The sequence below is a fragment of the Lemur catta genome, chromosome 8 (assembly GCF_020740605.2).
Source record: "Lemur catta isolate mLemCat1 chromosome 8, mLemCat1.pri, whole genome shotgun sequence".
NCBI lineage: Eukaryota > Metazoa > Chordata > Mammalia > Primates > Lemuridae > Lemur > Lemur catta.
The window spans coordinates 37,924,996-37,942,370 of record NC_059135.1 but is presented as its reverse complement, the minus strand read 5'-3'; the positions used below and the strand labels follow the sequence as shown (position 1 = coordinate 37,942,370).

At 34.7% G+C, this 17,375-nt stretch overlaps 1 protein-coding gene across 2 annotated transcripts in view; it reads right to left on the bottom strand.

The window, feature by feature from the left end:
* The window catches only part of TMEFF2 (transmembrane protein with EGF like and two follistatin like domains 2), a 246,365-nt gene that overhangs the window by 113,297 nt on the left and 115,693 nt on the right, over window positions 1-17,375 (bottom strand). For both annotated transcript variants that reach the window (XM_045560116.1, XM_045560115.1), the window contains exon 5: window positions 560-656. In XM_045560116.1, the coding sequence (XP_045416072.1) occupies window positions 560-656 (97 nt within the window). The remainder of the gene's footprint in view (window positions 1-559; window positions 657-17,375) is intronic.

The window sequence follows — 17,375 nt, the reverse complement described above, 5'->3', positions numbered from 1 at the left end:
ATCAGCGTGTTTATAAAAGAGGCCCCAAAGAGCTGCCTCGTCCTCTTTGCCGTGTGAGGCTATGGTGGGAAGAACGCTGTTTATGAGGAAATGGGCCCTCACCAGACACTAAATCCACCAAAGCCTCGATCTTGGACTTCCCAGCCTTCAGAATGGTGAGAGATAAACGTATGTTGTTAATCAGCTACCCAGCTCATGGCAGTTTGTTACAGCTGTCTGAACGGACTCAGACAGCAAGAATTCATTGTCTCCTAATGATGCTTCTTGAAAGATATTCTAGCAAAGAAGATTCTTTTCCCTCTCTATCTTAACATTGACAGTTGTGGGGGGCCTCAGTGACATTTTAGTGTACCTTATCTAGTAATGCCCTGGATAGCTGCCTGCCTGGCCCGCCTCTTAATCCAATTCCAGAAATTCCTTGCTGTTATTACAGCCCTCTTCTCACCCTTAGGAACTGGATAAATGCTGACAGTGTTCTCTTTTGGAGAATGGTTGATAGAGGAAGAAGAAATTAATCACAGTTATTATTTTTTCTGAAAGAATAAAACTAGCATATTACCAGACATCCTCGGCATCTTCATCGCATTCTGCACCAAACTGGCAAATGTCACAGGTGGATGTCTCCTTTTGACTAGTTTCTCCAGAGCCTTCGTGGACTGTAGGACAGAAAAAAAGTAAGCAAAAGGAATTCAGATAAGTGTGCATAATATCAACAACTCTAACATAATTCTATATTAAAGCTGCTACTGTCCCAGTGGACCTGTTTGCTGTTAGAGCTTCATGGGCATATCATACTCAATTGTTTTCTTCCTCCAATTTAAGGACAACTCTAACAATAGTATGACACCCCTTGCTATGTGGAGAATGTGTCTGTTCTTTATATGCAAAATCAAACAACAAACAAGAGGGTTTACTGGATTTATCAAAATTTCTTGGCTAATAAATGGACCACATGAAAGAGTTATTGAACTAAAAGGAATTTAGATTGTTACCTCCCTAGAGGAAAAATCTAGTGTATATTTCATAAAAAAAAATAGCATTTTCTTATTCTTAAATGATGGGTTTTTTCATTCAAAGGAGGTCTTCTTGTATAATTAAAAAACTTAGATGGGAAACCCTGACTTATTAGATATGTCCACTTTTTTTTTAATCCTAAAGCTGTTAAGTACTTATTAAAATATATATTAATTGTAAGTTTTAGAAAATAGCTTTTACTTTGTTTTTACTGTAAATTCTTGAATCTCACATAAATATTGCACAGAGCTAATCATAGTGATTTCCTCTGAGAGGTAATGAACGTATATTTTATTTTAAAATTGTCTGGGGAATGGACGCGCTTGAGGCTCTGACTCAGGGGGATGGGTGAGACATGGGCAGTATATATAACCTGAGCTTTTGTACCCCCATAATAAGCTGAAATAAAAAAAAAAGAGAAAAAAATACATATTAAGTCACTGATGATGATTATTGGCATTATTACCTTTTCTCCCCCTAAATTACAGGTACAAAAATAGGTAATATGTAACCTAATTATAAAATTAATCTTTCAAAATCAGGACACAATAATGTAAATTGAGAAAATTTTCTAGTATGTTGAATGTACTTTTGAGTTGATGAATTACTATTTACCTAATTAAAAAATATATGGTTAAAAAAAGTAGTCTTATTTGAAAATGAAAAATTGCAACAAATGATCATACACTTAAAAAGTGATGTTTAAATCAAGAGGATTTTGGAAAAGTGCACTTCTGTAAAGGATCACAAATTTTCAACAAAAAAAGCCCATAAGCAATTAAGTACAGCATTGGTTTCTGTCTTTATGAACATTTTTAGCAAAAACAATTTGTTAACATTCACCCTGACAATCTGTCAAATTCAATCTTACTTATTTTGCTTTAATATGGTATTTCCTTATCATTTTTTTTTTGGTAACAAGAGAGTTTTTAATATTTACAAAACAAGATCTTCATTCCTTGATTTTCTTTAGTTTACTGTTGTGCAGACAAGTGATTTGATTTACAAAAATATGACAAGAAGACATCTCTAGGAGAGTTCTCTGTTTTATAGCTCTACCAGGAAAGGTGGAGAGATTTCTTTTTTCCCAAAACAACAACAATTTTTTCCCCTGTGCTTGATGATCTACACTTAGATTTTTTTTTAAGTTATGAATTAAACAGGTCAACTTAAATAGCAAAAGTATTGATGGTATAGTTTTCAATATCTTAAAAAAAAGGTGTTCCTCCCCTAAAAGAAGAAGAAATTTTAGACTCTGGTAAAATAGACAGCACTTATCTTATTATCCACTCTATTACTTTAATACAGGCAAGACCATTAGAGTGGACCATAGGGATAAGAAGGAAGGAAGTTGGGGCTTCACCTCAGGGGAATCTGAACAGCTGAGGTCGGTCTCTTTATTACTTTCTTATTATTAATGCAACACAGAAGCTGCTAATGGGAGAGAGCCTTTTAGTGTTAGCAAGATTAGCAACTTCCAGACTAAAACTTCCCATCACTCAGGAAACATCCTCATACGTTGGGAAGGCCCTTAATGAACAGTGATAGCCACTTAGGGGCAGCCCCATTTTCTTCAGCAGTCGAGATCCTTGGTTAGGGATCGACTGGAAGTCATCCAAGGATGAATTTTGCTATCTCAGCAGAACTAATAATAATGTTTCTACTCAAAGTCACATTACATTTCTATAAAAGGGCAGTTATTGGTAGAATGGAGATGTTTGGAAATTCTCTCACAAGGAGAAGCAAATTCAGAAGTAACAGTGGAAATAAAATGCCTTTATATGAAGTCACTCACAATGAAAAATAAAATCCACATTACCTTAAGCATAGATTTGTACACTTATAATAAACAAATAAACAAACAAACAACTAAATCAGTGCACAACTTTCATTAAACCCTATAGACCGGTGGTTCTTAAACAGAGTCAGGCTCAGACGCTCTGGTAGATTTTGTTTGTTCATTTATTTATTTATTTACTTAATATAAATGCCCTGGAATATACCTGGAGGTAATTAAGCTTAGTTTGGGGCTTGGAGATATATATTCACAAAACAGACCATCCCTGAGTAAGAATCTCTGCCCTAAACAACACCAAGAAAACTTCGTCTGTCCCAAGCACCCTCCTCATGCATTGCCTGGCACGGGACTTCTGACACTTTAAAGCATACAGCACGAGTTTTGTTAAAATGCAGATTCTAATTCAGTAGGTGTAAGGTATGGCCTCAGGTTCTGCTTTTCCTACAAGTCACCAGCTGCTGCTATTGGTCCATTGGTCCACAGACCACACTTGGAGTAGCAAGGATAGTGCTGTTTCTCAAACCTCGACTCACAAGCCGTGAACAGGTAGTGAAATCAGTGCGTCATAACCTCCGCTTTTGTAAACCTAAAACAGACTATACTAGACTAGAAAATATCAGAGTGCATCTTTTTTAGCAAGTGTATGTTTTATTTTACAACGGTGCTTTTGTTATCCATATGTATGTACATAGAGGCTGCAATACAAATTGCAATTCTTACTAAAGGTCACAGTCACAAAAGCTTGAAAACCACTGATTTAGCATATGTTACATGCTCAGTAAATGTGTGTTAAATTGGACTATTTATTCTTTCTATTCTTTCTACATTACCGGAAACGGGAAGGATCAGTGCTTCTTTGCATTCGTATGCTGATTATGCAGGAATACTATTCATTTATCATAAAGTGTTATCTTAACCATGCATTTAGATTTTAAGCTCTTTATTATTTTGAGTTGTGAAGTAAAATAATTATTGGCCTTTACTTTGTAGAAACTTAGTTTTTGGCAGCAATTGAGGGAAATTTGAGGTCAAGGGATGCGGAGCTAATGAAAGCACATTCTACCTAATATGCCGTTCTGCATTTAAAACTGATTTAGTCCTTTTAGGGAGATTTGGATTTGGAGGATTATAAAGAATGATCAAACCACTTTTCTCTCAAATTTCCCTGCCCTGGTGGTTTCATGTGAAGGTTACTGAAATTCCTTCCTAACAACATTGTTCTGCCCCCAAACAGATCTTCAGGCTGGTCCTAAACATTAACACACCTGTGGAGTCCAGTTCTAATTCACTATCATGCTTCCTGTGCCTCTTATAACATTCTTAATCTGTGTTATACTATTTCTGAAAACAGTGAAATGCAATGTTCAAACACATACTCAATGTAACTCATTTTGTTAAATGTTAACAATGTTTAATTCAATGAAATACAGTCATCTCTGTGTATTCACTGGTCTCCACCCACAGATTCAACCAATCTCAGATCAATATATTTAATGGTGGCATTGGTGGTATAGTGGTTAGCATAGCTGCCTTCCAAAATATTTTGGGGAAAAACAATAAAAAATAAGAATACAACAATTAAAAATAATACAAATAAAAAATACAGTTTCACAACTACCTACATATTAATACCATTTACATTGTATTAGGTATTATAAGTAATCTAGAGTGACTTAAGGTATATGGGAGGATATGCATAGATTATATGAAAATACTATGCCATTTTGTATCAGGGGACATGAGCAAGCAAGGATTTTAGTATCTTGGGGGCAGGGGGTCCTGGAACCAATCCACTGTGGATGATGGGGGACTACCGTATTCTGATCTTAAGGGTACCTTTTAATTAATTTTGAGGAGTGCATATTAAGACACAGAACAATTCCATTATTTCAGAAATTTCCCTTGTGCTGCTTTTCAGCCATTTCCCTACCATTACTCTGTCTATATATGGACAGATCAATGATCTGATCTCTGTCACCACAGATTAGTTTTAACTATTCTAGAATATCACATCAATGGAATCATACAATATGTAATTTTTCTGTCCAATTTCTTTCACTAAAATGATAGCTTTTGAGATTAATTCAGGTAGTTCCATGCACCAGTAGTTTATATCTTTTTAGTGCTTGGTATTTCACTGAATGATATACTACAGCCCATTTATCCATTCTCCTATTGAAGAACATCTGGGTTGCTTTCAGTTATTGTCAGGAAATTATAATTGGGTATTTACGAATAAAGCTGCTGTAAATATTCTTGCAAAACATTTTGTGCACATGTTTGTATTTCTTTTGGATAACTACCTAGCTGTAGAATTACTGAGTCTTAAGGTAAAAATTATTGTTGTTGGTGGTGTTTTCATTTTTATTCTCTAGTTGGAGGAATTTTTAATATATTTTGGGTACGAATCTTTTATCAGACATATGTATAGCAGTATTTTTTCTCAGTCTATGTTCTTTTTTTTTTTTTTGCTTTGTTTCTTGTTTGTTCTTTTGAGACAAGGTCTCGTTCTGTCACCTGGGTTATAGTGCAGTGTTGTCATCATAGCTCACTGCAACCTCAAATTTCTGGGCTCAGGCAATCCTCCTGCCTCAGCCTTCCCAGTAGCTGGGGCTACAGGCATGTGCCACCATGCCTAGATAATTTTTCTATTTTTTTAGAATCAGGGTCTTGCTCTTCAGGCTAGTCTCCAGTGATCCTTCTGCCTCATTCTCCCAAAGTGCTAAGTTTACAGGTGTGAGCCACCACGCCCAGCCTTCTGTGTATTTTCTTAATGGTGCTTTTTTTCAATGAGAAGAAGTTTTTCTTTTGATAAGGTCGATTTTTTTCTTTTATGATTTTTTATTTCTCTGCCATTTCTAAAAAGTCTTCTACTTAAAGGTTGTAAAGATATTCTCTTATGTTTTCTTCAAGTTTCTATTTTTATAATTTTTTAAATTTTATTTTACATTTAGTTTGATGATTTTGTGCATGGTATGAAGCAGAGATTGAGGTTCTTTTTGTGTTTCCATATAGTGTGATTTTTCTCTCTTGATCTGTAAGTGTGGTGAGATACACTGATTTTCACATGTTAAGCCAACTTGCATTTCTGGGAAAAGTTAGACTTGATTATGGTATATTAACTTTTTTTATAAATTGCTGCATTTTATTTGCTAACACTTTGTTAAACATTTTTGTATCTATGTTCATGAGACACACTGGTTGTGATTTTCTTTTCTTGTATTTTCCATGCCTGCTTCTAATATCAGGGTTAAAATGGCTTCATGATATGAGCTGGAAAGTGTTACCACTTCCGCTGTTTTATGAAAGAATTTGTGTAGGATGAGTATTCTTCTTTCTTCATATGTTTGTTATAATTCAGTAGTGAAACTATCTGATCATGGAGTGTTTTGTTAAATTTGTTTAATTACAAATTAGACTTCTTTTTACAACTCTGTTTCATTTTCCTATTTTATTGATTTCTGTTCTTTTTATTATTTCCTTGTGCTACATACTTAGGATTCAATTTATTATTTTTCTAGTTTCCTGAAATAGAAGCAGACTTTATACCTTTCTTATTTCTCATATGGGTATTTAAATCTATAAATTTCCTTCTAAAGATTGCTTTAGCTGCATCCCACAAATATTGACATGTTGCATTTTCATGTATTAATATTTCTGTTGAAAATATTAATATGTATTGTAATATCCTTTGAGATTTCTTCTCTGAGTCATGAATTATTTAGTAGTGTGTTTTTTTGTTGTTTTTTTTGTTTTGTTTTTGTTTTTTGAGACAGAGTCTCACTTTGTTGCCCGGGCTAGAGTGAGTGTCGTGGTGTCAGCCTAGCTCACAGAAACCTCAAACTCCTCAGCTTAAGCGATCCTCCTGCCTCAGTCTCCCAAGTAGCTGGGACTACAGGTATGCGCCACCATGCCCAGCTAATTTTTGCTATATATATTTTTAGTTGTCCAGATAATTTTTTTTATTTCTATTTTTAGTAGAGACGGGGTCTCGCTCTTGCTCAGGCTGGTCTCGAACTCCTGACCTTGAGCGATCCACCCGCTTCGGCCTCCCAGAGGGCTAGGATTACAGGTGTGAAGCCACCTCGCCCGGCCGTGTGTGTTTTTTAACTTCCAAATATTTGGGGGTCTTCAAAGGTATATTATTTTTATTCATCTTTAATTTATTAAATTTAATAATTTAATTTATCATGATTAGAGAACATACTGTTTAATTGAAATCCTTTGAAATTTATTGTAACTTGTTGTATGGCCCAGGATATGGTCTATCTTATTGAATATTCCATGTGCACTGTAGAAGTTGCAATTTGCTCTTGTGTGGGGTAATTATCTATCAATGTCAATTAGCTTAAGTTGATGGTTAGTGTTCAAATCATCCATAACTGCACTGATTTTTATTTAATTGTTTTATCTATTACACTGAGAAAAGAGTGTTAAAATTCTATGTTGGTGGTAGTAAATTTGATTCTAGTTCTCTCTTGCTTTGTCAATTTTCTTCTCATATTTGGGAGCTTTGATACTATGTGTATAAACTTTTAGTATAATAGTTTTATGTCTTCTTAAATAAGTGACCTATTTATTATTATAAAATGCACCTTTAGAATCTCTGGTAACACTATTCATCTTGAAGCCTCCTTTATTTTGATATTCATATCACCTCAACAGTTTTCTTTTGCTAATTGTTTCCATCCTTTTACTTTCAACCTCTTTGTTTCCTTATGTCTAAAGTATGTTTCTTGCTGAGTGTGGTGGCTCATACCTGTAATCCCAGCACTCTGGGAGGCCAAGGTGGGAGAAGTGATTGAGGCAAGGAATTCAAGACCAGCTTGACAACATAGCAAGACCCCTATCTCTACAAAAAATAGGAAAGTTAGCTGGGTGTGGTGGCACACACCTGTAGTCCCAGCAATTCAGGAGGCTAAGGAGGGAGGATTGCTTAAACCTAGGAGTTTGAGGCTGCAGGGAGCTACGAACTCACCACTGCATTCCAGCATGGGCAACATAGTAAGACCCCATCACTAAAAAAATGAAATAAAATAAAGTGTGTTTCTTGTAAACAACATATAGTTGAGTCTTGCTTTTTTTTAAAATCTAGTGTGAATATGTCTGCATTTAAGCAGTGTTTAGTTCATTTACTTTAATTATTGATATGTTTGGTTTTAAGCCCATCAACTTGGTGTTTTAACTCATATTTGGCCAATCTTCTTGTGTTCCTCTGTTTCTCTTTCTGTTTTTTTTTTTTCCCTGTGTGTGTGAGTCAAATATTCTATCGTATTCATTTTCCTTTATCTCCAGTGATTCTTCTGGAAGGTAGTTATGTTTCTTTGTTATTACTTTGGTGGCTACTCTAAGGATAACAATATGCACCTTCAAATTATTCTAATTTATTACTTCATGAAGAACTTGATAACTTTATGATAATATATTTCTAATTACTATTTTCCAAACTTTGATTTCTTATTCTCATATATTTTATTTCTACCTATGTGGTAAAACTTATGTTTCTTTTAAAAATTATTTTTACTTCACACTGACATCATTTTTTAAGTTCATTTCAAAGGCAAAAAGCCACAGATTTCATTACTAATGAAGACCCCTACCAATCACTGTTGAATGATTTGACTTCTAGCCCATATTTGCCCTAATTTTGAAAGACTTATCTATAGTACCACATTCTCCAAGGAAAGCACTTTTAGCATATGACACTTAGAGTAGATTGCATTATTTTTCCCCATTATTTTTCTTCCTTTCTGATAAAAGGATTATATGTTTCTTGCCATAGCCACATGACTCACAGTTCCATAATATCAACCTTGGCCTTGTGATATGCTTTTGTCATTGAAATGCGACTGGAATTGGGAGAGTTCTGAATAGAAGCTATAAAAAAGCTATCATGTGGATTTCCACTTTCTTATTCTTTCCGTATGTATAAAAAAGACTCATTCCAAAAATGGGGCATTTCTTTAACCAGTTCTAGAATGAAAAGATATATAAAGCAGAGCCACAGTTGACTGCAGTTACCAGAGCAAGAGATAAGCCACTGATGCTATAAGCCTCTGAGATTTTGAGGTCATTTGTAACTGTAGCTTTACCTACTGAAAGTTGATTAATAAAATATGGTTTAATGTTATTAACACATTCTAAGGAAATAAATAGTTCCACATCATTTTCCACATTTCAGGTTTTGGTTACTTTACTTATCTATACAACCCAAGATCTGCTTTTAATTTTCTCCAAATCTGCCTTCAAACTTTTAAATATTTTCTTCCTATGTAAGCATATATTCTATAATAGTTAAGACATGTTTCTTCTATTATATTTTGATTTTCTCCCAACATACCACTACCCTTCCTAGACTATTCATGGTTTCCATTTTCTTCTCCAGGTAGCTCCAGTACATTTCTTTGATCAACATATAAGATGTTCCATTTAAATTAAGCATAGTATAAACTTTAAACGTAGTATTAGTATAAATGTGTATAAATAGAAATCTTCACATACATTAAGTCTGAAATGAAGTAGGCAGTCCTTGAAACTATTAGATTGTTTATCAACAAAAATAATGAGATTTCTAGATTTAAAATATGACCCATAGATACTGATCCTACACTCATTTAAATTATTACAAAGCTGAGAGAAAAACTTTTATACACATTTTATGCATATCTTAATCTGAATTTTTTTCAAAATTTAGAATGCATTTTTCTTCTATTTAAGGGTCAATATCAATCTAGTGGTCAGTGCTTTTTTTTCTTAAATAGGCAAGATAACAAAGTCATTCTTGGTAGACTTTTAATTTTTTCTGCTTTATTTACATAGATAAAAAATTGATCAGTGATAGCATTCAATATATCTGTTGTAACTAAAATTACTTTGCTTACCAAATCATGAACAGCAATTTTTCTTCTTGTATAAATTACATAAATTACTATCTCATTATCACCAAAAAGCTGAACTGTCAGTTTACCTTCCAATAAAGGACATGCCCAACTTAAGGAATAAAAAGAAAATTTTAAATCAAAACTCTCCATTACATTCTTTAATTTGTACAACTTGTCTATTTTGCATCCTGTATGTCAGTTTTTCCTCCATATGCTTCTCCCACATGTAAGTTGTATTTAAATGATGGAAGCTGCTGACAGTTCTTAGAGGCCCAGACATTCTAAGCTGTTGTTTCTGAGCCATAGTCATGTTCTGTTTTACATTTTCCAACTTTTCCCTAGAAACCCCAAAATGACTTTAAAGGAAAATATGAACAAGAAAACACTTTTTTTGTTTTTCATAGTAAAATGTGAGGATATTTGTCATATGAATAATAGTTCTACTGTTACATCATATTATTGAAATTTGAAAACAACAGTTAAGTGGCATTTTGGTTTGCTATTTATAAAACTAAGATTAATATTGTATATGTATCAGTGACACAATGTAGTAGCATGTTCAAATTTTAGGGAGGAGATGCATTATCTTTGCTTCTTTTTAATAAAAAAAAAAGCACATCCCCACTGATCATTTTTAATTTTTAATTGATTTGAATGCTAAAAACTAAAGGAAGGCTGAAATTACACTTAAACATAATGGTTTAAAATTCTAAAAACCATTTGAAAGGCCCCAAAACCAAATTTATGATTGAGCAAATGTAATTTCATATTAAATACTTCAAAAAGAGATTGTTACACAAAAATTAATTTTTCATAATTAAGGTTGTTTGCCAGAGCTTGACAAAGCTTCTTTAGAAATCACATATAATTTATCTTCTGCACGACAATGAAAAATAATTTAAGAGATTAATACCAGCTAGTATGTTGAGGCACTCTTCTATTTCATCGTGTAAGCCTGACTGATTTCACTTAGTCTTGTCTGAGTAAGAACTGAAGATACTCAATTAATTTAAAAAAAGAAGAAAGAGAGAAATGAAATCAGGAAAGGAGGAAGGAAGAGAGGAGGGAAGGAAGGAAGACAGGCAGACAGGCAGGCAGGCAACTTGATGTCACACATAGCAAAATTCATGTAGAACAAGTAACTATGCCATAGTTCATGCAATTACAGCATAACAGTTATATGAAAATTACAATCAAAAATAGTTTTATTATTTCCAGGATAATTATATTTGAATTATTTTAATTCATCTTCCTACAAACGGTTTTTAATTTTTTCTTTATTGAATATCTGAGAGATGAGGAATTTATTTTTTACTGATAGCTTATAAACGTTGGCTTGAACTACTATAGGGTGAATCCCAGTTAGAAGAGATGGAGGAAAGACTGGGAGGTTACTAAGTGGAAACAGGAAAAGTAGGCAACGCTTTCACACATACTTGCCAATGAGGAGAACAGAGAACTAGGTATTAATTGGGTAAGAATGAAGGGGTCAAGAGAGGTTTTTATGGAATGGTGGTATGGAGGCATCATCGTATGTAGAGAAGAATGATGGAGCAGAAAGGGACACATTCAGGTAGGAGAGAAAGGGGATAATGACAGAAACCAAGTTTCTGAGAAAGGATTGGGTTTAGACTCAGGTGTAGTGGTTGGTCTCAGAAGTAGGAATATGTCTTTTCCTGTGCAGAGAGATGTCAGAGTATGTGGGTACATATGTAGGGAGGCGGTGCCATGGAAATGGCAAGAGAAATGGATCTCTGGTTTTGTTATCTCTATTGTATTTATATTTAAGGAGGGCATCAGTTGAGGTGATGTGATAAGGAAAATGGAAAAGATGTGAAATACTGCAGGAAAATGAATGTGAATAAAGAAAGACCAAAGTCTTTTTAAGTCTTTCTTATGCCAATGTGTTGCTTGCCAACTTTGTACTTAATTCTTCTAATTAGTAAGCCTCTGATGAATAAAGATATGTCTTTATTAATGCACACTTCTATATGTCTTTTGTGTACCGCATATGGCTTTGATAACTCAAAGGTATTTTGTGATAGAGCAAGTTTCATTTGAATCATCAAATAAAGACTTAATTGCCAATGGAATTAACTTTAATATATTTCATATTTGTTTTGGTTGAGGGACTTTACAATCTGGTAAAAACTTACATGTCATGTTTATGTCCTAAATATTTCCCATTCTACCACCACTGTAGGAGTTCAGAGCTTTATTATACCTTTAAAGTTATCAAACGTTAAAGTAACCTTCTAACTAGAAGATCTTTGTCCTTATCAAACTTGCTTCTCTTATATATATCTCTCATGTACCTTAGTGAAATGAAAATCTGATCATGCTACTTAAAACTGAAAATGACATGAAGTAATATAAAGGTAGTTACTTGCTCAAGAAAACTCAGGTCTAGTGCTAAGAGTACTAGATTTGGGTTTTTTTAGATTCTTTCCTGAGCCCCAGATTTTGCACTTGTAAAATGAGATGCCTGCCCTGTTTAGCTCACAGGCTATGGTGAAGATTAAATACAAGGATGTGTGAAAGTGCTTTGCACCCTCTAAATTGCTCTGCCACCCTCAGGTGTTACCATTAAGAAAGTGTTAAAGGTGAAGTAAAGTCATTCTCTTACTCAAGTAAGATGGTTCTTTGGAGGAAGTCCGTGGCTAAGCATCTCAAGTGTGAGTTTTTGGCCCCGTACGTGACCTTACAATGATACTGAATTAGAAATCCTTGTGGGAATAGGGAAATAAGAAGCACTAAACACCATAATGAAAATAGAGAAATAAAAACATTGTGGAACTTATAAAGAAAGTCTTACACCAAAACATCCAAATTTGGTTTCCTATATTAAGGAGTAAAAAGGATTGAGGGAGGCATGGGTAAGAAGTAGAGGAGATGTCTCTGATAGATGTCTTCAGAAACTGCCCACAGCTCCCAGCTTTCTGTTTTAGTGCACTGAGCCTTGGAAGAAAGAAAGCACTAAAGTGATATTTTCTATCTCCTTGTTGATGAAGACAAAAACGAAATAAGTTCTTTATCCTTTTCTTTTTGCACTTGCCTGCTGTGGGCATTGGTTTTCACTGAAAGCTTGAAAAACATAAACCATCTAACTCTGACTTTCAAGTCCAGGTGAAACTTAAAGATGAAATTTATAAAGATCAAGCCTTGTTTAAATGTATAACTTATTTGGTATAGATAGGCTGATGAAATAAAAGAGTAGCAGTAATAAGCCAATTTTAAGAGGTCACAGCATTTCACAAAATTGGTAGTTATAGCAATAATTTTTTTTAATTGCCAGTGATATTTCCCAGCCTAGCTTTGCTATTTAAGGCTCAATCTCTGGTTTTTGGAATTATAATCACCAAAACATAAGGGAGAACAACAGGGCCAGAATTCAGTGTTTGTGATTAATTTCAGTTTTTTGCTAGATCTAGCTACACACCCTCCTTGACCCCCTGCTTGATTCAGATTGAGAGATCCTATTTCAGCTCTACAATTTCCCTTCTGCTATTGGCTCTAGTTGGCAGAATCTGGTGACTCTTGTGATTCCCTCTTCCAGTTCACAACTGTCCCTCAAACTGTTGCATCAAATCTGTAATTTATGGTCTACCCCCTAGAGCTCCTGAAGACCTCTCTTGTGATGCTCCATCTTGGAATCTGCCCCCACTAGCAGCCTAGTAAGGCAGTCCCAGAACCCTAAGTTTGAGACCAAGTGCTTTCACATAATTATTTCAAGTCAACATACAAACAAAAGAAAATAGGAAGAAAAAAATGTATTCTCAAATGTGTAAGGACAGAAAGGTCAGAATCATCTGATTTGAGGTGTGAACAAAGACATGACCATCTTCTACAAAATGGAAAAAAAAGAAGAAACAAAATTAAACAAAACCCACACAATGGTCTAAGAAAGCTGAAGTGCTGAAATAGGTTAGAAATTGACTTTGAGCTAATCAATATGTCTACTTACAGAACCATTAGCTCAGTCTAAAACTATAAAGTGAAAAGAATGAATGTATAAAAGACATCTAGATTTTAAAAAAAGCCTGAGTTTCAGAGAAAAATTTATTGCTATTAGATTGACATGGCTATTCAAAGATAGGTGGAAAGATATATATTTAAAAAAATTAACAGGATTCTATTTAGAATTTCATAATGAGACCAATTTTCTAAATTTTAAGCTTTCAAATTCAAACCATTTTCATTCACAATTGCATCAAGATTCATGAACCTTTTATTTTTAAACACATTATACCTTAATGGTAATTATAATTGTAATTATAATTGGAACTGAATCAATTTTTCTATTTTTGCTGGATTTGGAAAAAATATATCTTCAAGTTTTGGAGAAACCTAAACCATAAAGATTTAGGCTTAACAGGTACCATAGATTATTATTTTTGTTTAATGATTGTTTTAAAAATTATAATATTGAAGGACATATATGCTAAAATTTTCAGGCATAAAATATGATTTAGATTTGTGAATGAATAAAAACAGATTGATAAATATTCCAAGAAACAAATATTTTAAAAGGTTCAAGCAGTTGTCTTATTATAACATTGTGGGTTACTTTGACAGAATTAATAACAAAATATAAAAAGAAAATTATATTTTTGTAGAACTACACAGTTGTTTGTATAATTTAAGATTGTGACCTCAATTTAAAAGTCAATGAAATATTCCTAATGAATAAGAAATATTAGTTAATAAACAAATTTGAATGATACTTTAAAAATATCATACAAATATAAATCTGATTAAGATATAAGCCTGTATAATTCAAAGGCTTTAAGGATAAAAATCTACAGACCTTACTATTTTATTCAAAGTCTTTCATGATTTGCCTCCAACTTACCCCCTACCTTCATCTCTAACCCCCCTCTCATGCTCCTTATGGTACAGCTATACCTGCAACTTTGCCAGGGCTTTACACAGGCTGTTTTGATTGTCTAGGGGGGCATGTCTCCTCCTGCCTCCATGGCTAATTCAGACTCTAACTTGAAGATTCAGCTGCAGTAGCAGCACACCATTCAGCAAAAACGTCCTCACCTTCCTCCTTGTTTCTCCACTTTTGTGTTGGGCTCTTATTTTCTGCCCTCACACTTTCTTAGTAATTCATCACAATCTAGGACTTGGGTTACTTTTCTGATTCCCCCATTGGCCTAGGAATTCTTCAGGGTCACATCATGTGTCTCATTTTCTTTTATATCCATCTTGGCACAGGGCTTAGGAGATGATAAGAATTAGTGATCAGAGAGGGGAAATTCAGAATTTGAGATCTTTGATCATAGCAGTTATATGTAATAACAAGGTATAACCACACTTCTACATGTTAAATTGAGGTTGAGTCTAAAGAATTATGGGGCTACTGGTGAGAAGAAAGATCAGTTAGACCCCGTGGTAGTTATAAAGCTGTGCACTAAATGTTCAGGCATAGGGCAAGATTGCATTTCCTGGATGCCCTGTAGTTGACAGGGCCACATTAATTATTCTGACTAATGAGTTGTTGAGTGGAAGTGACACAGGTCACTTCAGGCTAGAGCATTTAATTGCAGGTTGGAGCCCCTCAAGAGTATTCTTTCCCTACTATGTGAAGGTTGCCTGAGAGGGGCAAGAGAGGAGGCCAAATGAGGAGGCTGTGGCAGGGAGATAGTAAGAAGTGTCAGATGTGGCATGTAATTTGCAGAGAGAACTGACAATATTTATGGATGGATTGGGGACAGGTATGAAGTCAGTGTTCAGGATAGCTGCTCTAGCTGTCTAGGTCTCTGGGTGACTGCAAAGGCCAGAGCCAGCTTGCCCAGCCACCTGCAGTGAACAAGGAGTGAGAACGAGAAATGAACCTTGGTTCTTTTAAGCCACTAAGTTTTGGGGGATATTTATTATTACCACATGTCTTTGCATAACCTAGTGTAACCTAAATATGTCAGGGGATGAGGGAATATGTGGATGCAATCTGTTTCGCTGTATCAATTTCACCACCAGCTCTCATGTTCTCAGCTACCTTGGATACCCTGGAAAAGGGTACAGTCGTCCCTCGGTATCCATGGGGGATTGGCTTCAGGACTACCCCACCCCCTACAGATCCCAAAATCCACAGATGCTCAAGTTCTTTACATAAAATGGTGTAGAATTTGCATGTAACCTATGCACATCCTCCTGCATACTTTAAAATAATCTCTAGATTATCTATAATACTACAATGTAAATATCATGTAAATAATTGTTATACTGTATTGTTTAGGAAATGGTGACAAGAAAAAAAGTATGTACGTTTAGTACAGATGCAACAGTCCTTTTTTTTTATTTTCGACCTTCCGTTGGTTGAATCCACGGATGTGGAACCTATGGAGAGTGAGGGCCGACAGAACGTGAAAATGAGTCAGGCGCTGAGTCATGGAGGGAAATGGTAGTGACATGAAGTGCAGCAGCCTGTAACTGAAGTATGGGGAAAGGGTGGTGTAGGGAAATAGCATGGGCTTTACATAAGAAGCAGTTTTTTGAGTGATGTTGGATTGCATTGAAGATGGTTTGAAAATGATAGTATGAAGAAAGAAATATATAGTCTACTAGCCTTATACAAGAGAGGAGAGAAGTCAATAAGATTTGGGAAGTTTTGCTCTCTAGTCAAGGAGAAGGCAGAAGGAAATTGTTGGGACATTGAGGAAACTGTAGCCTTCTTCGTTCAACAGAGCTAACATTGATAATAACTATCCAAAAAAGGGTAAGAATATACTAAGTTCTTGTACCCTTAAATAGATCGAATTTTACTTTCACAGAGCATATACGAAATGTTATTAATCATCGGTATGTTAAAAGCTATGTTCACATGCCCGATTTTAATAATTTAAGCACTTTGACACATAAAGATCAGATAGTGGCTGATTAGGGATATCCCCAAATGGAAGAACTTTTTTTTTTTTTAACTCTCTCAAAACACATTCTGCTTCCTGCCCAAATTCATACCCACACAGCATTCTGTACTGTTGCTTTCATTTTTCCTCAATGCTGCTTAGATTTCTTTCATGTATGTTCATATTTTTAGATTAGATAAAATGAATAAGAAGGTTCTTTCCCTGAAAAATATGTGGTGTGATTCAAAGAAAATGTTAATGCAATGAAATTCTTACAGCTTTGTGAAATACTCATATGTAGCAACTAATTTTGTCTCTATACTCAATTGCTTTTTCTTTGTGCAACTGAAGCATAGTTCTTATGGGATTATGTAGATGTACAAGCACTTGTATTGACAGCACTTTTAAATGGAAGAGAAAGGGGAGGAAAAAGGACTTAATATATGTAATAGTACATGGGGACTAATCATATCTTTACAGTGTCATATTCATTTTTTCAGGAAAACCACCTCTGTGCAAAAATACCTTCCACCAACACAATATAGATACTCAGAATGAAGAGGACTCTGCCTGGGTTGTTAAATTCCATGTCAGAAGCGTGGACTGTCTTTCATGACAAATTTCATTCCTCCTCTGCTCCTACACTGCCTGACAAGCAGCTCAGAGGGAAAGGTTGTTAACCACATTCCTTTGCCTAACAAAGGATTCCAAATAAAACACGTACCTTTGCTTTATTCTTAAGAGGGTCACATGGCTGAGGGAATGATTTGTTTGCGTACAGATGGGTTAGTGCAAAGGAACAGAAAAAATATTAATATTCAGATGTGGAAT